Here is a 24,042-nt window from a genome sequence, read left to right on the forward strand (position 1 = left end):
AGTTGGCATCACACCTACATAATTCACATGAATTATGTAGGAGCTTGCATGGTGTCACTGGTACAATAGTGAAGTGCATGGAGCATTTAAACCAGGAGGCTTTACATATTGTGAGGTCCTAATCTTTCTAAGGAGGTATCATTGATAAGAAATGATCGATTTCAGTGGAGACAGAGCCTTACTGGGAAGATTAACATTAGCTTTCTTAGCTCCTTACAGTGTTAGTCCAAAGGTTGACAAGTCTCCATTCCAAAGCAGCCCGGGATTCTTAAGTGGTGATATCATCAGTGAGAGGAGATAAAGATCGACTGAACTAATGTGCTGAGGCTAGTAACAATGTGGCAGAAGTTAAAATTTAAACAGCTTTCATTCTTCTTTGTTTGATTTTTCACACTGCAAACTAAATTATTCCCTTATCTGATTGAAAAACTTCAGCTTGGTGGTGGTGTCTGCTTCATTTTTTTGCAACTTGAAAGAACATTAAATGCCTGAATCTTTCTACATCAAGAGAAACTAATTACCTTGAAGTTGATCTGTTATGTGTTCAGATCTTTATAGCTGAATTGAGCTGGAAAAGCGTACTTTAAATGCAGCAAAATTATTGTCTAAGGTGTAGTGGTTACCAGCAAGACATAGAAGTGAAAAGTAAATTGAGACTTGTCTTAAAACTCCTACTCATTTTGAAAATTTCAGTCATGATGTTCTTATCTCTTTTTACCATTTAAGCTTCTATCATATGCTAATATCTGGTGTTACAGGTAGGTATATATTTGATTTAGTTTTCTTCTAGGGCAAGTCAGAGAAGGGACTCAATAAAAGAAGAACCTTTGTAAATCTCATATTTTACCACCTATGTAATAATTTGCCCTGAACCATTATTTGGTCTACTTTTAAAAGCACAAACCCCCAACTTCTGAAGGTCTTACCATTATCTCACAGGCTTTTACTAAGGCTTAATTTTGGAGTGGTTTTTCGAAGACCTTTCAAGTAACATATTGATACGCGTTTGAGATCTGTGATCTCAAGTAGTGTTTGCAAATTTCAGTGGACAAAACTAAGTTTAAGATTTATGTATCGTCATGATTAGTGGAATTCTTCCATTGGTACGTCATGTGGTACTTTGGAATATTATGTTACCTCTTCCTCTAAAATTAGTCAGAAAACACATTAGCAGTTACTTAGTAATCACATTATGCAAAAAGAGCATCCAAGAACCTTTATAGATTTTTAGTAACATTTGTTACTAAGAATTTTTAAATTAAAGAGATTCAGCATGGCTGGACACTGCTCTGAGCTGGCTCTCACACTTCAGCAATTAAAACACTCAGGTTGTAAGCCTAACAGGTTTTCATGAAGATTATTGAGTGTTTTCTTTTTAGTGTGTTACTGATGTGAGACATTTATATTTCATATATTTTTTACCTTCAAACGTGAAACAGAAGACCATAAAGCTTCAATTTTTCTTTATGACAGTAAGAGTACGGGAACGTGTTAAGAAAAGAGAGAGTCTATCTGAAGTAAGATTTGCTAACTTTATTTCTCTGGTTCACATTACACTGTGCAAAGAAGCTGTTCACCTCCCATTCTAAATCATTTTCATTTTACCAGCTGGAGAAGATCAGAATAAAATGGACCCATCCCTTTTCTCAGTCCCTGGTGGTGATGATGATCCAGCATTTGTTTTTCATTCAAACCACATGTTGAATAAGTGAAAAAGAGGAAATACATGCTGGTCATAGGTCAGGTGCAACACAGAGTTTATACAGATTTATTTTCTTTGTAGCATCTGCAATCCCGCATTTCAAGCCATTGAATGTTGTTCTGCTTCCAGTTATTTTGAGGCAGGTTTTCTTATATAATGACATTTTGGGTTTTGGATTACCCTGCTGGCCAGGCATCCAGCCTCCAGAGCTGGAGGAGCAGCCTGATTGTACAGTTGAAACTGCAGCAGACTGGCTCTCCAGAACTCGAACTCTTGCATGATCTCATAGGGTGGAAGCTGACCCTCTTTGTTTCTGGCCTCAAATGAGGAAAGCTAAGCAACAAAATAAAAATAAAATTAAAATAAAATAAAAACAAAACAAAACAACAACCTGATAAAGCATTAGGGTGATAATGGGGAGTTGGGGTGAAGAACTTCTTGGGCATGCAGGAGAGAATAAGGAGGAAGGGACATAAATATACTGCAGTCTACACTGTGAATTTAATTTTTAGGCAGATATAGGTTATGAGCTGAAGGTTTCAGTTTTTTCACAGCATTACAAGTTACATGCTCATTTAATTTATGCTCCATTAGAACTGCAACGCTCATTGCTTATGATTGAAGGAGCATCAGGAAAAGTGATTATATAAATTGATATCAGCTTTATTTGTTGTCTTTATTATTCACACACTTCTATTTGTGTTTTAATAGCTTTGACTAAATTATGAATGATGTGCAGTTGGTTAGGAATTTGAAGGCAGTAATTTCACATTCTCTTAAATGTGCCAGGCAGCCAAAACTCAGTATGCATTTACAGCAGCTATTTTGCAGATTTATAGCTAATATTTTTTCTATATTTTTTCTTATCACTACAATTTATTCTCACTTTTCTTCAACTTGTCAGTATTATAATGTATACAGAATGAGAATTAATAGCTTACAATGGGATGAATGCATTTTTACAAGAATCACGTTGGAAAAAAAGTGAATCCCAAATGGGCGTGAGGGGGTGGAAAGAAAAAAAAAGCATTCTTCACAATAATAATAATAATAATGATAATGAAGCACTGGAGGAGGTTGCCAGCAGAGGCTGTGCAGTCTCTACTGTGAAGAGTTTTTAAACCTTGAGTGGAGGAGGTCCTGAGCACCTTGATCTATTAGTGAAGTTTGGCCTGGATGTTGGACTAGGTGACCATTGCAGTGCAGTCTAAATTTTTCTAAATTTAAACCGCCAGAATTAAGTCTGAGCTATACAAAAGCTTGGACATATTAGAAGGGAAAAAAGTCCTAATGTCCTTTCTGTTCTTCAGAGCTATAAACATGCCTTTTAAAATACTGAGGGAATGCAATGGGAACTGTGAGACTAAATATCAAATGTCACACCAGAGGCTTAAGAACCCAGTTTATGGACAAGTATCTTAACAGATACTTTATATGAGCAGTGAGGAATTCTTAAATCCTCCTTTTGCAATTAGAATGACTTCACCTTTTTTTAACTTGATGATGATGTTTTTAGTTTCATTTAACATGACAGTTTGTGATCTTTTTTTGTTTTGCCTTTTCCCCCCCTCCCCCAATTTCTATCAGGAATAGGAGGCCTGCAAGATTTTGTGCTGAAGTCTGCAACACTGTCAACATCTCCTGCTTGTCCACCATTTACACCTCTCAACTTCGAGGCTACCCCGATTGTGCGAGTAGCTGTTGAACCAAAACATCCAAGTAAGCTTCAAGGAGAATGGGGGTGGTAACACCAGCTCAGTGTGGCAGCAGTGCAGCTCCCAGCCCTCAGTGATGTGGCTGGTTTATGAGCTAGCCACTGAATCAGAGACTTGCCCAGTATAAAATAAACGTGGAGGTTGCCTAGAAGGCAATGTGAGTTGTTCCAGCTGCCTTCTCTCCTGGCTCAGTAGGTGAGGAGACACAGGAGAAGTTGTTTTGCCCTTTTGTGACAGCTGTTCACAGGTCAGACGCTGCATGGGCTAACAGTTCCGTGTTCCTTTACTGTGAAGGTGAGCAGATCTGTGGGTTCTCCACGTCTGCTGCCGTTCTTTTATGTCTGTCATTGAACTTGTGGTGCAGATTTGCAGTACTGCTTCTCCTTGATGCCCCCACCCCACTTCCTGCAAAACAGAGAGTGGGATACCTCTGGCTTTATTTGAATTTCAGCCCAATTTGCATTTGTTGTAATGTTGATAGAACCAAAATAATTGGCTTTATGTTCAGTTGCAAAATACTCTAAGATTACATGGTTTTTTAGAGAGCTATTGGACAGCTTGGCAGCTATTTGTTTCATGTGTTTGAGTAACAGATAATCATATATTGTACATCCTACGTTTGTTAAAGCAGTTTTGAAAGTATTGGAAATTACTGGTTCTACTGAGTGTAGTATTAAGTTCAAAATATTAAAGGAATGTAATTCTGGAGCTATTGACCAGTTTGGGGGTAAGTTTTGTTCCTTAAGAAATGAAGCTGGATTGTTCTTGCACCATTACTTAGTTTCTCCTCCTCAGTAACTTGAGTTTATGGTCTGAACTAAATCTTTCAGGGGGACAGAAGCCTGAAAGGTGGTTTTATGTGCAGAAGTTTCCTGAAAATCCAGTGTTGCTTGCAATAACAGGAAGCAAAATGTAGCCATTGCAGTTGCCCAGAGAGCTGTGTGTAGTCTTGAGGTGGCCCTCACACATGGACACATGTGTGCATTGCACTGCCACATCAGACCTGCCTCAAAACTGCATCTGCTTATGTGGAAAAATGACTCATATAAATTATTTCCCTCTGTACATTTTACAAAATTACTGCATGTCTTCACACTCATGTCAGAATCTTCCTGTATGATTGCCATACGCGGAGGAAAAAAAAGTATTCATCACTCCATGAGCTTAAATGCAGAGACAAAGTTGAAAGTCTTTGTTCTATGTGAAATCACACTGCAGTTTTCCCATTTCTCTTTTTTTTTGTTTGTTTTTCAAGGATACTTTTCTATTACACCCTGACAAGCTCAGCAGTAAATAAACAATATCGTATTTCTTTTAATAGTCTCCAAGTGAATGACAAGTTTAATGTCACTCTTCCTTCTGAATATGAATATACATTCCTGGAAACCCCCGGGGTATTCTCTACTGCGTATGTGAAATAAAAAAAGAATTCATAATTAATTTTTTTAAATTGTGTTCATTATGAAAGGCTGCTGACATGAGGTGTTTATGCATAGCTTTGATGTAATCTAGCCAAATTTGACTCAGCTGTGCTTGTTCATTCTCCATTAACTTTAAGACAGCTCTTTTTAAACACCTTCATTTTAGGGACAGCTGTGATTTATTTCACTGAAAAGCTCTCACATTCCTGATTTCTCCTCTTTTCAGATTTTAATTACTTTAAAGCTTTCTGGCGGCTTACAGCTACTTCAGAGTCCTTCCTGTGCTTTATTTGCAGTCATGCCTTCTAAGTAATCCATATGGAATGCTTTTATTTTAGTGAAGTTAATGTTATTATTTATGTATTTGGAGCATTTTAAGCATTAGCAATTTAGAAGTTGCTACACTTAGCTATGAAAGATTGCAAGGAAATGAAACTATTTACTCAAAGATGACTTTAAAAAGTTGTAATAGATAAGAAAGGTTATAATTTGATAATTTGTGAAAATGAGGAGTGAAGTCCTGAATTTTTTAATCACTTCATTTTGATAAAATTCAGGGTTTTTATTGGGTGCGAGCTGTTCATGAGTTGTATCTGAAGGTAATTGCGTATAGGAAGCAACATAGCATAGTCATAGTCAATAGGTGACTTGTTCTACTGAACCTGCTGTAAAGCTGTGTAAACAAAAAATGTGCAATCCATTGAAGTGTGGTGTTGTATGATTATAGTTGTATGATGTGAATTTTCTCATCAGTACATAAATTGTTGGTGACAAATTCTGAGTGCAGCTTATGTTTTCAGTTGCTGCTCTTAAACCACACTGCTCTGTGTGACTCATGAGCAGAAAATTGCCCACTGAAAGTTTCTGTGTATTCCTAAAATACCTATTTGTGTTCAGGCTTCCATAAAAATCAGTGTTACTATTTCTCAGTTTAAGTCTATCCTGTTTCTTTTTCAGAGTATTTCTTTCCCAGTATTCCTTTGTTAATAATACTCTGTTTTGCCAGGTGACATGCCTCAGCTGGTCAGAGGGATGAAGCTTTTAAACCAAGCTGATCCATGTGTGCAAGTTTTAATCCAGGAGACAGGAGAACATGTGCTGGTGACAGCAGGAGAAGTTCATCTTCAGCGCTGCTTGGATGACCTGAAAGAAAGGTTAGAGGGGCAAGGAGGAAGAAATATTTTTAGTTCAGTAGGTGTCTGTTGTATTTCTCTGTCAGATGGATATCTTTGATTTATATTCTGGTAAAATCGAGCTTTGTCCACAAACAGTTTTTACCACTGAGTCATAAATGTACCTTTTTGTAGCTATAAAATTATGTGCAGTTGGGCAGAAGCCACTAGCTTATCACTTCTATACATCTAACACACACTCGGGGAACTTTCTAGAAATTACAAATTGCAGTCCTTTCAGGAGTGTAATTGAGAATGTAATGTGGCATTTGTACAAAATAATAACCGAGGGGAAGTCATGTCTTATAAATGAACTCTGAAAAATTATAAAGCACCAAGACCAAAACTGTGTGTGCACTCTATCCTGTTCCTTTTCTCATTGACTTTTTTTTTCAAATGTTAATGTGTTCTCATTCATGGGCAGTATTTTTTGCAAGCACACATGCATATATTTAGTATCTTCTAATGTTTCTTCAAATGGCAGAAGAACAGATGTCTGAAACAATCCCTTCCTGTAACTTCATTTACTAAAACGTTTCTGGTGCTTCTGCCACATACATTTGCTGGCATTTTCTTTCTAAACCAAAGAGCAAACCCGATGAATGGTTGGATGTTTGTTTTACTGTACCCATGCTCATTTCAGTTAATATCAGAGAACTGTAATTTCTTGTGAAAATTAGACTGGATCACTCGTAAAACTGGATGTATGTTTTAATGGTTATTCTCATTACAACTTAGTGCAAGGTATTTTTACGGCTTTTAAAAACATAGTATTATTTATTGATACATTTTGCTCAAATGTAATGTGTTTATGCAAAACTGGTTGTGCCAGTCTTCAGCTGCAGTTTGCATAACAGGATTTTATTGTTGGCAATGGTCCAAATCTAAAAAAAAAAAAAAAAAAAAAAAAAGAAAGATAAAATAATACTCCATGACAGGGTAATGGGATTATAGTGAGCAGCTAGTAGGACTTACTTACATACATATATGTACATTGGCATTCCTAACCTTTTGTTTCATGTACATAATTTTGGCGATTTTTATGAGTCATCATCTAATTTGTGTTTTGTTAAGAGAATGATAGCCTGTCAAAAGTGACTGTTTTTTATCCCTGTGGTTTTATGGCACTGTGAGCAGAAACGAGAAGCACCTGGAGACACAGACGGGCAGGGCTCCCACCACTGTCCAGCCTGACTGTGAGTTGGGAGCAGGTTGTGTTCACTGTGGAGCTAAGGTTTCTTCTAGATTGCTCAGGATTTGGCATATTCTAGTTGCCATCCCTCACACACCAGCTCGTGGTGATGCCTTGAGAGGCCACCCAGAACAGGCTAGACAGGGTTAAAGTAGTAAAGGAGGTGTTAAAAAGGCCTTCAAAGGATGGACCTTGGGCAGTACAAGAGCCCAGGCAAGGTTACACCAAGATGGACGAGCATCACATGTTTTCACACTTTTATACGTTTTGGTGATTCACATATTGGGGTTAATTGTCCAATTACAGCTCCAGGTTATGAAGTCCCATGGTCCCAGATTGCCCTCCTCAATTCACTGTTGTTTATACTTCTTGGGCCTGAAGCTGCAACTGTGTGCTTGGTTCTCAGGCAGGAAAAGGATTGTTTTGTCTGACTAAACTATGAGGAGAACTTGCTAACACTTTATATGAAGTTCAGAGTAATGTACTAATGCAGTACTTAAGGTATCTGGAAGACAAGAATTGTCTCTTCCTTTTCTCCCAGTTTTGTAGGAAAAAAATGTCCAGAATGGGATCCTTGTCTTGCTCCTTTCCTCATGGATTCTGTGTAAATTCTGACAGTGGTAAACTGGCACTTACTTTACTATTTAAGTGTGAAGAGGAGAAGTTGTGCTCTGAAATGTTAGTTTTAATTAGCTCTCTTTGTTTCTGTATAAACGTTTAACAACTTCTAAGTGCACATAATTTGGAATAGCAAATGGTGAGCTAGGGATCAAGACAGCATATGGTAGTAGTAAGAAATTAGACCTTGTAACTTTGAACGTTTTATTTCTGTATTGTACAATAGAAATTTTTAGAAATTCCTGTCCCAGGAGCATTTCAAATACTAAGCATGAGGGGATTCGGTTACCTTTTTCAGAATGAGAAACAAAGAGAATTAAAGTAATGGTGACATGTGAGTGGGTTTGTGTTTGTTTTTTTGGCATAATGCAAATCCTTGAAGAACTGCAAAAAAGATAAATCTCCTGGTTCTGACTCCTATGGAAATAAAGCTTACAATTATATTTGCTTTTCTTCTGCAGCTTTTTTTATCACTGCCAAAATTTACCAGAACATAGGAAATTTTGGTTAGTCCTTCTGTTGTCATTTAATGAACCTTGTCAGAACACATGCATGGTGAAGAAGGATACATATCTCTGATCTTTGAATAAATAATTCCTCCTATTTTCTTGCTGTCCTTCACAACATTTGACATACCTAAAATGTTTCGTCTGACTTTAAAGCATCACTTTATAGCATTAAGCTTTTATAAAAGTGGTTATCAGATAGAGCTCTGTTAAGCTTTCCCAGTGCTTCATCTTCTCTGGGCATCTCCCTGTGTGAGCAGATGTGCTGGCTCACACCAAGTGTCCATCTCTGTACCGTGTCTGAGCAGTGTGGCTAACAACAGGGATAGGAGGAGTAAAATTGGACTAACTGTGATGCTTTCCCAGGCATCTGTTATTTTCAGTCCAGGGCCCTTTGTGGTTTGGTTGTCAGTTAATCCTGGTCAGCCTTTCCCATGCCCCACGTGGTTTTGTAGGTCTCTGTTGCACCCTTGAACTTCTGAAGGCTTCTTGTGCTTGCATTCCTTTGATCATCTTTATTCTCAGTTTTTTTCTAGTTCTGTTTCATTTGAGGGCAGAGAACAGCAGCACATAGTTTCCAAGATGTGGGTGAACCAGTGATTTATGCAGAGGAATAGCAATGCTTTTGCTTTTATTTTCTTGAGTTCCTTTCCAAATATTTCTGAAGACATAAAAGGCAGTGCTTCTTTTTTGAAGTACATAAAATTTGAGTTTGAAATGCATTACCTAGTAATCTATGTTGCAATCAGATTTCTTCATGAACATCTGTTCCACGTTAAGGCCATTTTCCTGCCTCCCACCCCCAAGCTTAAAATCCTTTTCAAAATTTTAAACTAATTCTTAAACTTCATTTTGCAGGTTTGCAAAGGTGCAGATCAGTGTATCTGCTCCTATTATACCCTTCCGAGAGACCATAACAAGGCCTCCCAAAGTCGACATGGTGAATGAAGAAATAGGAAAACAGCAGAAAGTCGCTGTCATACACCAAACAAAGGAGGACCAAAATAAAATTCCTGAAGGAATTCAGGTTGATTCAGATGGGCTTGTTACAATTAATACTCCAAATAAACAAGCTACTCTCAGTGTAAGAGCAATCCCACTACCTGAGGAGGTAACTCGACTTCTTGAGGAAAACAGTGACTTAATTCGAACTATGGAACAACTCAACACATCTCTGAATGAAGATAAAAAAACACATGAGATAAATCAGAAGACTCTTGATAGAATCAAAGAATTCAAACAAAAGCTGGAGAAAAATCTTCAGGGAAGAAAGTGGAGAAATGCTGTTGATCAGATCTGGTCATTTGGACCACGGAAGTGTGGACCTAATATTTTGTTACATAATTTTGGGGGCTATAAAAGGTCAGTGTGGCAGTGCCTTGGGAACTCTGTGAAAGAAGTAGGTAAATACAGAGACTTTGACAACAGCATAGTAAGTGGATTTCAGCTGGCTACACTTTCAGGTCCCATGTGTGAAGAGCCTCTCATGGGTGTTTGTTTTACAGTGGAAAAATGGGAAATGAGTAAAGCTGGAGATACGCTGTCAAATAGTAGGCAGGATTCAGGGGAACTTGATGCCACAGAACATCAGCAAAATGAAGATCATACTCTAGCAAGCAGTTGCACTGATGAAGGTCCCAGTGCAAATGAACACCAGGACAGGAAGCAAAGTGACACAGACTCACCTGAGAAAATGAGTAAACACAAAGGAGAATCACTACTTGCAGATTGTTATGGCCCTTTCTCTGGGCAGCTGATTGCCACCATGAAGGAAGCCTGTCGTTATGCTTTGCAGGCAAAACCACAGAGGCTCATGGCAGCAATGTACACGTGTGAAATCATGGCTACTGCAGAAGTTTTAGGTAAGACCGGGAAAATAAACCTTTGCCAAGAATTTGCCTTCTGATTTCCAAGATGAAGTTTTATAAATGAGACTGAATCAGAAGATATAACTTCATTAAAGGTTTTGTCAGGAGTCTTTTATAGTTCTCTAGTAGATTCTCCAATGACTTTGTAATGCCTGTAATATTTACATTATTCTGAATGAGAATTCAGCATTCTTCTTGCTTATCTGAACTGTAGGCATAAAGAACAATGCTACACCTTTTTGAAATGCAAGATACAAAATACTGCCTTTCTATGAAGTTTTTGTAAGACCAGCTTCGGTAACCATGAATATCAATAGTGTGTCTCATAAGGTCCATGAAGAGATGGGAAACCTCTCCTATTTATTAAGGGAGTGCAAGATCTTAGCAAATGCCATATCAAGATATTTTAATACAATAATACAGAAATAAAATCAGGAAAAGGAATATCAAATGATAGTTGCAGTCCAGTTGGAAATTTGGGTTTTTAAGTAGCATCTATATCCTTCTGGTATGCAAGTTGCTCAACCCAGCACATGCCAAGTGGTGTCACTTATATTACCTTACCACTTACACCTACCAAGACTTGTTTTTATGACCTACTTATGACACCACTTAACTGTATTTGTTCTTGGAGTTTTCCATGGGAGTTGCTTGCACGCTAAATCTGATCCACAGCACCAGGATTTTCTTTAACTTCCAATGCCTTAAAGCTGTCAGCAATTTTACCTTGACTGTCCTAATCACGGCACAAATTACAGCATATCCCACGTACAATAATTAAATACTTGGTTATTTGTAAAAAAATCTCAGCTGTTGTGCACGCAATCATACTGATAGCAGTCCAAAGACCGAAAATTACAGTTGTTGTAATGAAAAGAAATGCCTTTGGGTGAACAACTGTTTTGTGCAGATGCATGATCCTGTTCTTTGCTGGAGTTACCCTGTAGTAGGCCTGGTAAAGGATGTGCTGCCATGGGCTTATGGGCACATAACCTAAACATTCCCTACTATGACAGGGAACTTTAGCAATTCAAACTCTTTTCTAATGTGTAAGATCAGTAATAGCTGTCAAAACTGGACTGTGTTTTGTTCCATGTTGCTGTTCCACAAACAATTTGGCACAGTACTTCTGAGTCTCTATATCAAGCTATAAGCAAGGTACCAATTTTTAAACCTCAAAAACACTGTACAAATTGCTGGCTTCCAAAATACTCACTACCCAAAAAGCATGATTGTTTACAGTGAAGTAAGAAACGTGCATTGGCTCATCAATTGTGCTGTAAACCCAAATGGAAACATGGCTTTTTAATGCATGTATAAATATATTTAACGAGTGTAATTTAGGACTCAGACATGCAAACGAATTAATACAGTCTAGTGAATGTGAATTGTGTTGTAATAGCCATGGACATGCACTTAGTTCATTACAAATTCATAGGTTTAATTTTTGTTGTGGAAACTTAAGCTAATAAATTGCATCCTCATTAGGAGGAGTGAAAAGCAGGCCTTCTATCCAGTCAGGCTTGGCAGTTGACATGTGTCAAACCACTCACTTTTGTATCTTTGTTCTTTTCTTTGGCATTCCATACATTGATACCCTGTGAAGTTTAATATATCTCCAAATTGATCTGCTTATTTCTAAGATGGTATTTTCTGGGAAAGTGAGGTGTTCTGTGTTCTCAGAATGTAAAACTTTTTCCATCAGACTTTTCTGGCAGTGAAAATAACTTGAACTGAAGCAGAACACAGTGTTTTTAGGTGGTTTTCTTGTGTCCTTATTATCTTGATCAACACAAATGTATTTGTTAGCTTTTGTCTGTAAATTACTTTTAAAAACATGATACCTACTATGAAGTCAAACATGGGCCTTTTCACAGCTACTTTCATGACATATACACTGTATTTCAATAGATTGAATCTTAACTTGGGAAAGAAAATTGAAATTGTCCATGCCTAACTTAAGACTGAATTTATTAACAAACCAATTGAACTCATTAAACATAATAGGTACATAGTATTTCAGGAAACTGGTTGTTTGTGATTAGAATAGCACTGCACTATCTGGGACAAGTACCATGTAGGGATATGGGGACCCAAGCAAATTTCTAACAGTAGTTTGGATACAATTCCTAAAACACAATAATATTTCTTAGTAATGATTCTCAAGTATTTGGTTATAAGAAAAAAGGCAAGTTAGGCGCATAATCTGGCAAAGTGCCTTTTTAAAACAGTCGTATGATTGTATGAAATGGACATAGATGGATTCATCCAGCAGTAATAATGTATTAAATGTTACTCAGTTGGTTCTGTATATTGTATGGCAGAATATGTTGTTGGAATTTAGTGTGTCCTTTTAATTGATTGACTTACAAAATAGAGTTTTAGCCAAAAAAAAAAAGTTAGGCATTTTACTTAAAGTTGAACCTTCCTGAACAAATATTGATGTATTTCTGTTCATGTTGCTGGGTGTGAAAATGTTGGTGAGCTGATGAGAATTGTGTCTCTGCAGGTCGTGTGTATGCTGTGCTGTCCAAGAGGGAAGGCAGAGTGCTCCAGGAGGAGATGAAAGAGGGGACGGATGTGTTTATTATTAAGGCAGTTCTGCCAGTAGCAGAAAGCTTTGGCTTTGCTGATGAAATCAGGAAGAGAACCAGTGGCCTGGCCAGTCCACAGCTGGTGTTCAGCCACTGGGAGGTAAAAATATCTATTCACTCCATCTGTTATGGTGATCTATTTCCTGTAGATGTGGCAGACTGGAATAATAAGCAAAAAAAGGTTAAGTTTTGGTCAAGACTTTGGATTAATTCCTTTTTGAAATGAGGGAAAAAGCCTTAAATTATTTCGTTTTGTAGATATGCTGTTCAGAAATATATTTATATTTTGTTTAGATGGGGTGCTTTTTTATTTCAGTAGAAAGTAAGTTTTTCATAAATGAAACTGCTTCTTTATAGATGTGTTTTCCTGAATTTACGTGCCCTTTTTCATGAGTTCTCTGGTAAACTTGTTTGGGGAATGGGAAGAAAACCAAAACCACGAAACACCCCCAAACCTACCGCTGACAGAAAATAAATGTATCAGTAAATCTAATCCTCATGAAACTTAACATCTTAAGGTCTAGCAGGCACCTTCCATATTCCAAGCCAACATAAATTTTCATGCTTAAAAGGCAAATTGAATAGATTTCATTCTTTCAAAATTAAGTCGGTTGATAGTAAGTAGTGGTGTCCTCAAAATCATTTCTTTTGGTCATCCTTGACACTTAAAGAAATTAGTTGAATCTGAACGTGTAAAACAAGTAGGAAGTGGGAAAACTGATCAGGAGTGTCATCAGCTGAAAGTGCAGTGTAGTTTGTTCCTATGATATGGAGAGTAGATCTTCAGGAAGAAAAAGAAAAGGCTATAAATCAGAGCTCCTTGTTGAAGACAAATACACCTGCATTGTTGGGCTCCTCTGAAGACTCCACTGAAGAAGCTAGAAATGGCTTCAGAAGTCAGTGGGTATAAACTTTTCACCCCGAATTTTTCATAAAACTTCAAAGTGTAGGTTTTTCTGGGTTTGGTTGGGGGTGTTTGTTTTGGTGAAGTGGTCCTTTATTTGGTGTTAGAAAACAATAGAATTGTCTGTAAATGGATGAAAAAATCTTCGTTTGATCTTCTGATTTATTTCGTCACCTCAAATGTCAAGTCTCTGAGTACAACCAACTGTAGATTTTTGAGGTCAGTGACACTCCCTGCAGTTTCCAGCTCTGGGCTGCTTGCCAATATTTCCCTGAAGTATGTCCTGCTTTTTCACATGCTGTGGATTCTTCATCCACAGCTAAGTCGTCCCCCTAGGTAGTATCTGTAAAATACTCCGCTAACTGTATTTCTTTGGTAGTAACTGTGGTAACTGCGTTAGGAATTTTATGTGGTTGGTAATGGAAAATGAGAACCTCTGCAAACTGGCCACATGCTAGCAAAAGAGTTGGGAAGAGTATTTGAAAGAGTCCTTGTAACAGTACACTTGGGAAGGTACATTGTGTCTTGCTTGGCAGTGGTACCTTACTGGTGTTAGTAAATGCAGGTACCAAGGACTTAGCTCTTCTCCCTTATATTGATTCATTTAATCTTCTTGTAACTAAGTCCAACTTCACATAGAACCACGAAAGGAAAAACAGCTGCACAGAATGCAAAAAGGAAAAAAAAAAAAAAAAAAAAGGACAACCCTTCACAGATGGTGTGCACACAAAGAAATAGAGAAACTGCATCTTTTGAGTATAGTTATATATTTTGGATCTTGTTTACAGTCAATTACAGGTCAGGTAACTCAAGCCAGTGAGTGTTTGCTGTACTGTGTACAGTAATCTTGTCAGTTCTGGATGGTCCCCTCTGAAGTGCAGCTGCTGAGGTTTTGTGGCTTTAGTGGTCTTTTGTCTGAACCTCTGACATCAGTACCTTAGAGGAGTATCAGCCAGAAGGACGTCAATTCCAGCTAACCATTGTTCTGTGCCAGTTTCTTTAGGATTTGTAGCTCCTGTGCTCCAGCACTAAGCAAGAACATGAACCCTGTGGCTCTCAGCCTCCCCTTCTGTCACCAAGCCTTGGTGTGTACATTCACTTTCAGATGCTATGGATTTCACATAAGCAAAATATTCACACGTCATTATAGGTAATGCATAGGACAGGGAGATTTGAACAACTGGCAACATTTTCTAACACTGACCTCTGAGAGAGATTATAATTGCAGCTGGTATGTTAAATGCATTGGTAGTAGGAAAATTACTGTGTAAGCCAGTCACCTTTCCACCTGGGGAATCTGTCAGCGGGGGAGGGTTGAGTTTTCTTGTCTCCATGAAAGCCATGCTCACATATTTTTGTGATAAAATAAGCTTTTTACTAAGCTACTAGTAATGTTCTCTCTCTGCAGTGATGGCAGAAGGAGTGCATGTTACTCTCACACCATCAAGACAATTTCTAAATAAATACAGTTTTCAGAATCTCTAGTTGCTAGTATGACAGAGAAACCATGAGAAATGGTTTGTATCTCAGCTCCTCTTCCTTCTTCTCTATGAATTCTGTACAAAGTTGCATCAGGTGTTGTGCAAGACTGTCACTTTACTGATGATTTATGGTATATGTATCTCCATGATAAACACCAGCATTTGATTTGAATCCCTACTATTTAATGCATCATTGTGTAAGATAATATGATGTGAACTTTGTGTAATCTTAAACTGTTTTTTCTTTAGTGTTAAAACTGTGTTACTGTGAGTGTGGCTGCTGCTTTAATTACACAGTCTCCAAACCCTTCCATGGTGTTCTGAATGAACTCTGTGCTGCTGGTGTTTTCTCAGTGTGTTCAGCTCATTAGCTGAGTCCCTGGCACATGTATTTATCTATACAAATTCCTTCTAATGTGTTCTTAACCGCATTTTACACAAAGTGAAATAGACAGGGTTTTTAAAGTTCCAAACACTTTGTCTCATGGAAATCACATCCATAGAGTATGTTCAAAGAATTGAGGTTTGAGTTCTCTCTTTTATTATATTTCATTACCATGATTGTAATAGACTCTAAACACAGGAAGGTCAGGGATAGAGCCTACATTTAAACGAAGCCATTTTGGTCTCTGTGGAAATGATACTGGCGCTTTTTTTTTTTAATTTCATTTAATGAATGGATCTTGTGTAGTTCAAATTGCTCCAGCCCCAAGGGATGGAGCAATACATACATCAAGGTCTATCTTGTCAGATACTCCTTTTTTATTAATTTCTTCTGGCATGCTTATGCAATTTATTCCTGCCTGTAAAGAACAGCACCAAGTAACCATTAGTGGGAGCTTTCAGTTTAGTCCCAGCTTAAACAAACTAATTTTAAAAGTTAGGCAAATGTTAGATGTGTTGGCTTTACCTGGCAGTACTTTCTTAAATTTCAGTATAAACTCTCTTATTTAATTGTTAGTTTAAAATATTTAACTTTGGGATAATTATGAACTGGTTGTATTTTTTTAAACTTTGAATTAGTAATATACCTTCAGTTAATGTATGTTTTTGTTTGAGTCTGTTTCTTTTGTTCTCAGTTCTTTGCAGTTAAAATCTTTTACTCAGTCATGTTATTTTATCTTAATCATAAGGTTTTGAACAAGAAGGTATTTGTGATTGCACAGTCCTTAGAATAATGGAACTCTCATCCCATTTGGGAAATCTGTGTTAAAAGTAAAAAAAAAAAAAAAAAAGAATGCGTGTGGCTCTATTCAGATGCTGATTGAATTTTCAGCAAGAATTGTCAAAGACATCTACTAGTTGTAAAGTTGTGAAATGTATAGTATTCCTGTTAAATCACATCTTTTAAATTGCCTGAAGATCAGCTATTAAACATACTTTTATTCTTGAGGGGGGCATGAGAGAACTGTAAACACATTTAATCAGAATTCTTTGTCATTATCCCTTCTAAGTAGAATAGTGCCTAGAACGTGCCTCAGGGCTCTGGAGAAAGGTAAGAGTAGGGCTGTGTGTCATAATTGCTAGGATTATGAGTCTTCTGAATCTGGGAGTTTTATATTCTGAATTTTAATTCCTGCCTTTCGAATTGTAAGTCATTTTACAGCTCGGAAGATGGGGCTTAATATAGAAGTTGCTGGATGAGATTGTTAGGCTTGCATTAAACAGGAAGCAGGCTGAGGTAATGAGAGAGAATCTATTCTAAGTTTGAACTGTAATTTTACATACATTATTGCACCAGTGACAGTTTAGGCACATAAATGAATTCAAAGAGTAACCTGGAACCTTTCAAATATGAAAAGCTCATTGTCTTGGCAAGGACCTCTGAAGCTAATTGAAACAGTAAATAAAAGTGGTAGGGGTGTGGCTTTAATTCTGTGTCTCAATACATGTTTCTTAACTAATAGGAAAAAATGCAGCAGTAGAGCCACAGCTCTCCTTTTTTTATTTCCAGTTACCAAATTCCCGTTAACAGCTCCTGGCTGAAGTCAAGGCTAAAGCTCAGCTGTCACTGTTTGAGACACAAACAAGGATGATGCTCCTGAGCCAAAATAAACTTGTATGAGTTTATAGCTAACTGTGTAAATGTTCATTATTACAATATTCCTTGGAAGAGGAGTTCTTGTATCTAACCAGGCATTTTCAGGCCTTAGCAGTCCCCATTATATATTGTGAGTGGAAGCTCTGAATTATGGGATACATTTGGATGCTTGCAGGGTATCCACATGCCCAGTACATTCATGTAGGGTATTCTCTGTTCTGGAAGCACAATGCCAGTACCCAGTTCAATGCCAGTACCCTTGAATTTGGCTGTGGTCAGTGCAGAACCACTTGAGCAGCATTACTCAGCGTGTCACATATGATTTTCCTGAAAAACAGCAGGTAACTATTCACATACACCTCTGCAAGGTTCTGCTATTTTACCTGAAAGTAAGTTTACCCTGGAAGTTTTTATTTCTCAGGGCCACTTCAGACATCTCAGACATGCATATGAGCTGTACCTTTTCAATTGCATAGTCTTTGTCATTGTCATTACTAGGTGATGGACACCACTTGAACTTGAAATGCTCTTGAAATACCTTTATGCCATCAAATTTTCAAAGGTAGAAAGGATTTTGATCCACTGGAGCTCGTATCATCTTTGAAATCATGCATAATGGTTCTTTTGATTTTCTTTTTAATTAAAACACAAGAAAGAACTTCTGGCATAATGTTTTTCTTGGCTTTCTGAGGGCTGCTGGTGATAGTGCCCACTCACCTGACTTTAGTGTTTCTTGGGATTTCTTATTGAGCAGTTCACAAAGGCCATGATGTTTCTTGCTGGTCTTAAAATCTCCAACAGATAGTGTAAGACTGCTCTTTCTATTCAGGGTCCAACTAAAGCATTGATGATATTTGGCTCAAAAGAAATTTTCTGTCTTCGTCAGACAGTAAGGACCAGCAGGGGAAATGCTACCAGGAGCATGGCTGTGTTCCCAAATCTGCCTGACCTTTTGGATGAACTAGGCAGATCCCTTCTGTTTGCTTTTGATGCTTCTCTCAACCTTGTTTTGCATGATTAGGCTGCCTTAGGCAGAAACTGTTTCTTACCATCATTTTGTGAAATACACTAGACAATGGGACCAGGATCACTATTGGATCCATCTGGGTGACACTGAAATGCAAATAATAAATCATCCTCAAATTAAGCCTTAAAATTCCAAGTCCTCTTGAATTGCAAGTGGTCTGCTCTAACTCATGTCTTACTGAAAAGCTTGATTAGCTTACATAATCATTTGCAGGATTAGTACACACTCTATCATCTATCAATATTGACATAGTATGCTCATAGTATTTCTATTTTTATTGATTATTATTACAGGTATTCAGATTATGTCTCTCACAGAGATAAAAGCATTTACAGCTTGAATAATTAATGTGTAGTTGTTAAGCTAAAAGAGAGTGACATCTGTTTTGCCTGTGCTACTCTGCATGCTCTTACTAAACAAGTCTTAAGAGACTTCATTGTTTGGGTGTGTTGGTTTGAATTGTTGTTATATTTAATGAAACATCTTGCTTTAGAATGGTTTCTTCTTCTAAAGAATACCCTTCACTTACGATATTTGAAGTCATCTATTTACTCCTTTTGAAATACCTAATCCCAGCGGACTACATTATAAAGTTTTATTTATACCTAAAATGGGTTCTGCAGAGAGCAGTGGGACGCATTTCGTGCATTTGACTGGGAGTTTTTCTTTTCAGCACAGTGGAATTCTACAGGTGTGCTTATAGTCATACTTTAAACAAATTATATCACCCAAGACTTGTAGAAAATAAACCTATGAAGATTAATTTAAAATGTTCCTTAATTTCAATGCTCCTTTAATAGCAACATTTCCATCACTTAGGCATTGTGTTTGCAATAGCAGATTTTAAAACTGTATCGGCTGCTGTGCACTGATTCATTTCCCTATGTTGCATTTTAAATGGCTGCATTTAGAGAAAATGCTTGTTTTCTAATAGAAAAAATGCTGCTCCAGTGATCCACTGCACAGATCTCGATTTAGAGTTCACTTTTAAAATAAATGTCTTTCAGAAGAGCCTTGCAGGTGTATAGAAATACTTGGTTGTGTTAAGGAGGAAGCACTTTGTCGTGTACACTTGGAGGAGTAATCCAATGTGTGTGTGCTGAGCTGTTTGCAGTTAAGGCTGATGTTGTCCCTGTCAGAGAATTCTGGTGTTGAGTAATAAATAACCGCTGGCTAGTTCATGCTGTTAAGGAAAATTCCAAAGTCCTAAAAAAATTCCTGGAGAAGAGGTGTGCTGCATTTTCCAGTTACCAAGTCACGCACAGTATGGTGGTATTTGAAAATGCACTTTGTCATAATGCTAACAATACCATAATACCGTTGGTTTTACAGAGTCTTGTTCCCAGTATTAGTGCCTCTTGACATCCTCTGTCTGTCACACTTGGGACATAAGGTCTGGCTGTGGTAATTTTCTTTTCCCCCCTGCTCAGGGGTTTCCAGACATAGAACACAGTGACAGAGTGAGAAAGAGGCAGACCTTTGATTGGAGGTTAACTGAATTGCTTCAGTCACTTAAAGATTTTTTTATTTGTGGAAGGCATATTATTTTGAATGTCAGGTTCTCTTTTGATTGAAGTTTTTGTTTAGGAATGTAACTTTTTGAAAAAGGGTTGTCGAGATGCTATCACATTTCTGATTTTAAGAGGAGTCTTAGGCTGTATGTTTTAATTTTGTACTGGAGAAGTAGTACATAGAAACATTTAAATAATTTAAAATTAAAAGTGGCTTGCAACATAGAATAAAAAAAGTTCCTGGGTGTCTGTTCTGCTTTGATCCTGTGATCTTTCAGGATCCACAGTAAATACTCTCTGTGAAATAACTATACCATATTCCAGAAGGAATGGTCCATTTAGAATCTAATTCATCACTGAGGGCTACATCCAGACAAAAACTCAATTTCTGTTACAAATTCCAGAACCGTCCCTGTGTGATTCCTGTGAACACAAACAATAGCTCAGGACCTAAAAGGCTTCTTAGCTCTGATTCCAGGAAACCCAGACCCACCATTCTGACAGTTCCCATTGTAAGCAAATTGATGACAATGCTTTGGGGCAGTTCTCCTTTTGCATGCTTGCACTGTATTAACAGAGCACAGGGAATGATGGATGCCACCTGCTATAAACATTTGCCTTGATGCATTAATATGAGATGAATAAAGAGGAACAGTCTAGTTTGTGCCTCTACCTTTACTCACAGAATCAGAACTTTCAAAAAAGAAAAACTTCCTACTTTTTTTGTTTGGGTCACTGTGTCAGTAACACCCCTGTGTGTCATAATAGGGTTACAGTGACTTCCTAAAGATGATGGCCCAGGTTCCTCTTTCCCATTGCCTACCACGGCATGGTTACACGTGTGCTGATTAATTCATCTTTTGTAGTGGATCTGCACCATTTAAGTAGGTGTGGTCCTCTAGTTTTCTGATTTCTGTGGTCTAGAAATTTTCTGATGCCACCAGATCTTGCTCTCGAAGCAGTTGTGTAGTGGCTGAATTATTCAGGCAGGTTGATAAGCCAAGCTATCTCCTGAGGTAGTTCTTTTGAAACCTAATTAACCTCTTTACAGCACTGCTCTGCACCATGTAGCAGTGCAAGGTTCACTCAGGATTCTGTAACCCTGTGCTGAAATAGGGTTTAGCCAACCCTTGCTGGCTAATAAATACTAAATAGTACATTTAAACTTGCTGTTGTGCTGACTTTCCTGAGACCTGTTGAAGCATAAAGAATTCTTGTCAGTGGAAGAAATATCCAGTGCAAAACTTCAGTAGAGCAAGTCTTCCATCAATTAGTGAGAGAGCAAGTCTGTCAAACCTGGGGATTTTCTTAAACATCCATCACTACAGTATCTAAATATTTACAGGTAGATTAGATCTGTAAGTTCAATTTTGTGTACTTTTGGACTCCTCTGTTGTATTCGTTCTTCAAGAATTGCTGTCTCACTGCTTCTCTCTGGGCATAATTTCACTTCTTGCCAATTAAAAGCAAAAAGTCATCAAAGGGCATAGTAACAGTCTTAAACTTACCAGTTTGTAGCTGTATAACCTCCCTCAGCAGAACAGTCTGAAGCAAATCCACTGAGCATGAATCACCTTTTCTTCTTCATGTGTTCTTAGACTTGGAAATTTTTGTTTGTTCAGCTCTTTAGGCAGATCATGAAAGGGGAAGTCCCTGGTAGCTTTACATCATTAAGATGTTCAGGATGAGCATCACTACAACTTCATCAAGTCGATATGCAATCTTCACTTCCCTTTTTCCTATATTTCTAGTGCATAAAATAATGGTGAAACTTTCAAACTCTCCTAGAGTGGGGACCATTCTTTTCTTTTTTTTTATTGATGTAAGCTGTCAAGGAATCACCTTTAAGTTTCTATGTATGGGCTATAAAGCCGTGTGCAAGACATCAGAATGGGTATGACTCAAGCAGATTCTTCTGTGGTTAGGCAGTCCTTACGTTTATGATAAAAAATAAACACAGAAAAATTTGGAAAGCTGAGTTTCAGACTGTTTATTTCTGAGCTCTACTTGCTTTTGGTTTTCAGCCAGACAACCCTGTGCATAGTCATTTCCCATGTAAATAAGCTGTCGCTTTCACCACGAGTAATACCCACTTAATTTAACAAGTCTATGCATGTGCTGAACTGTAGCAAACTAGAACTGTTTTTGTTGGTTTAGCTTTACATCCCATTTCTGCAAGATTGAAGCTACAGTATTGCCTAATACAAATTAGACTACCATAGTCATTCTTCTAACTCCCCATAAACTGTAATTTGTGTGGTTGTGTTAGAAGATATTTAAGATGAGGTATTAAATTAGGACTTCACAGTTGTCGATGTTTCTGAGGAAAATCATCCATCCTCAGTCATCACTGTTTTAATTCCTCTTCTTGCTAGTTTGTGTAACCTGAGCTTTAGGAAATTTTGCTTAGGTTGAAGTACCATATGGCAATTGAAAGAATTTGTCAGAAGAGAAAGTTTGCGACAGTAGAAAAGCCTTAAGCTAAAACTGATGATTTAGGAAAATTAGTTCTCTCTTTATCAGTTATTAGTGCTAGTGCTAATATTTCAGAAATTATTATAGAGTAATAGGCTCAGTTGTTAAAACTGTCGTGATTCTTGCAGTAACTAATACTTGTCTGGACTGCTTTTTTCGTAAGGATTTTGTTGAAGAAATGAATATGGTATTATCTTTGGATTTTTTTAGTAAAAATATATTACCTGTAACTGTATCTTGGGAGGAAATTGACAATCAAGTAAAATTAGTTTTTTTGAAATTTGCAGTAGAACCTGTGTAACGCTATATGGTCAATTCCATCCTTTCCTAATGTTCATTTTTAGAGTGCTTTGTAATATCCTCTATGGTAGTCCCAGAAGTGTGGGGTATATAGGATGAACTGGAAATAAAGGCATATTCTCTGATCGTGTTAGATCTAAAATCTGTTCGAGAGGAGGACTACAAAGCTTCAAGAACAGCTCTGCTAAATATGTTAGAATCAGAAACAGTGATTTTTAAACCATCTGTCCAGCTTGGGATTGGGATTGGAAAACATAGGGCACAGAAATGAGCACAGATCTTCAGTTCTGACAAATTCTAATTCAATTGTTGTGTGATAATATTATAAATAAGGAGTTCTCTCTTGAAAATTGAGAATTTTCTGAACATTATTTGGCGATGTTTGCCAATGGGCAGTTGAAATTGCTTTTAGAATAAACTGTGCAGATAATTGCAGCTGAATTTGAAAAGTTACTGTGGGCTTCTTAGGGCAAGAGCTGCAGAGTGTGTCTTAACTCTTGTTTTCTGCTTCCACAGCTAATTGCAGGCTTTCCAGACAACTTGATCTGCTCTGCTTTTGTTTCTCTACTTCAGCAGTTGATGACTTGAAATATGCTAATAAACTTTTGTACAACTTCACTCTTCTTTTGTTTGTTTCCTTTTGCAGATCATTTCAAGTGACCCGTTCTGGGTCCCGACAACTGAGGAGGAATATTTGCACTTTGGGGAGAAGGCAGACTCAGAGAACCAGGCCCGCAAGTACATGAATGCAGTGAGAAAGAGAAAGGGGCTGTATGTGGAAGAAAAAATCGTGGAGCACGCTGAGAAGCAAAGAACTCTCAGCAGAAATAAGTAGCTGTGTCTGCCCCCTTTCTCTCCTGGCCCAGCTAAATGCGGGTGGAGTATTTTATATGCAGCAGATGCAAAATTTCATCTGGACTTTGTTCTTTGATACCATTTTTCTTACATGCTTTGTCTGTGGCTTATGTTTTAATAAACGTAAGCCTTTCCAACTTTTGTACAGAGAAAATAGTTTATTTATTGAAATAAAATAGAGACATATTCACTGCAATTGGTCTCAATTTTTAAAATTTAATGTGCTTTTGAACATCCTGTCAAGGATTACAGGCTCCCAATTCAATTTATTTCTTTCTGATTTGTCACATGTAGTTACAGTAAGAGCTGGTTACTTAGCTTCTTGCAAATAAACCATGCACTGAATTTAGCTCTTTAATGGTTTTGACTGTTTTTTGAATTAATTTCTGTAATGTGTTTGTTTCTTACCCATACTTTTCATAGTTACCTATATGTAAATAGATGTAAGCCTATTAGGAATTTCTAAACTAATTGTTCTACTCCAGTCCTCATGTAAGCAGTTTTTAAAGCAGTAATACATCTTCTTTAATTCAGAGGGCAGAAATAGCATGTGTAGAAGACAGCACTGCAGAAAGCTGAGCGAGATTTGTCTTATTTTCCCTCCTTAGAACACACCTTGTTGAAAACTTCAGTTTCCACAGACTGAGGGTGAGGGGAGTG

The 24,042-nt window shown here is 37.5% G+C and overlaps 1 protein-coding gene across 1 annotated transcript in view; it reads left to right on the forward strand.

The window, feature by feature from the left end:
- EFL1 (elongation factor like GTPase 1) overlaps positions 1-23,731 on the forward strand; it is a 64,486-nt gene extending 40,755 nt beyond the window's left edge. The window contains exons 16-20 of the mRNA XM_066196540.1: positions 3,290-3,421; positions 5,845-5,992; positions 9,185-10,188; positions 12,704-12,888; positions 23,174-23,731. Coding sequence (XP_066052637.1) covers positions 3,290-3,421; positions 5,845-5,992; positions 9,185-10,188; positions 12,704-12,888; positions 23,174-23,362 — 1,658 coding nt within the window. The 3' untranslated portion in view covers positions 23,363-23,731. The remainder of the gene's footprint in view (positions 1-3,289; positions 3,422-5,844; positions 5,993-9,184; positions 10,189-12,703; positions 12,889-23,173) is intronic.
- Positions 23,732-24,042: the final 311 nt, after the last annotated feature.

This window comes from Chamaea fasciata, unplaced genomic scaffold (assembly GCF_029207755.1).
Source record: "Chamaea fasciata isolate MVZ Bird 193981 ecotype frontalis unplaced genomic scaffold, bChaFas1.0.hap1 SCAF_14, whole genome shotgun sequence".
NCBI classification, from domain to species: domain Eukaryota; kingdom Metazoa; phylum Chordata; class Aves; order Passeriformes; family Sylviidae; genus Chamaea; species Chamaea fasciata.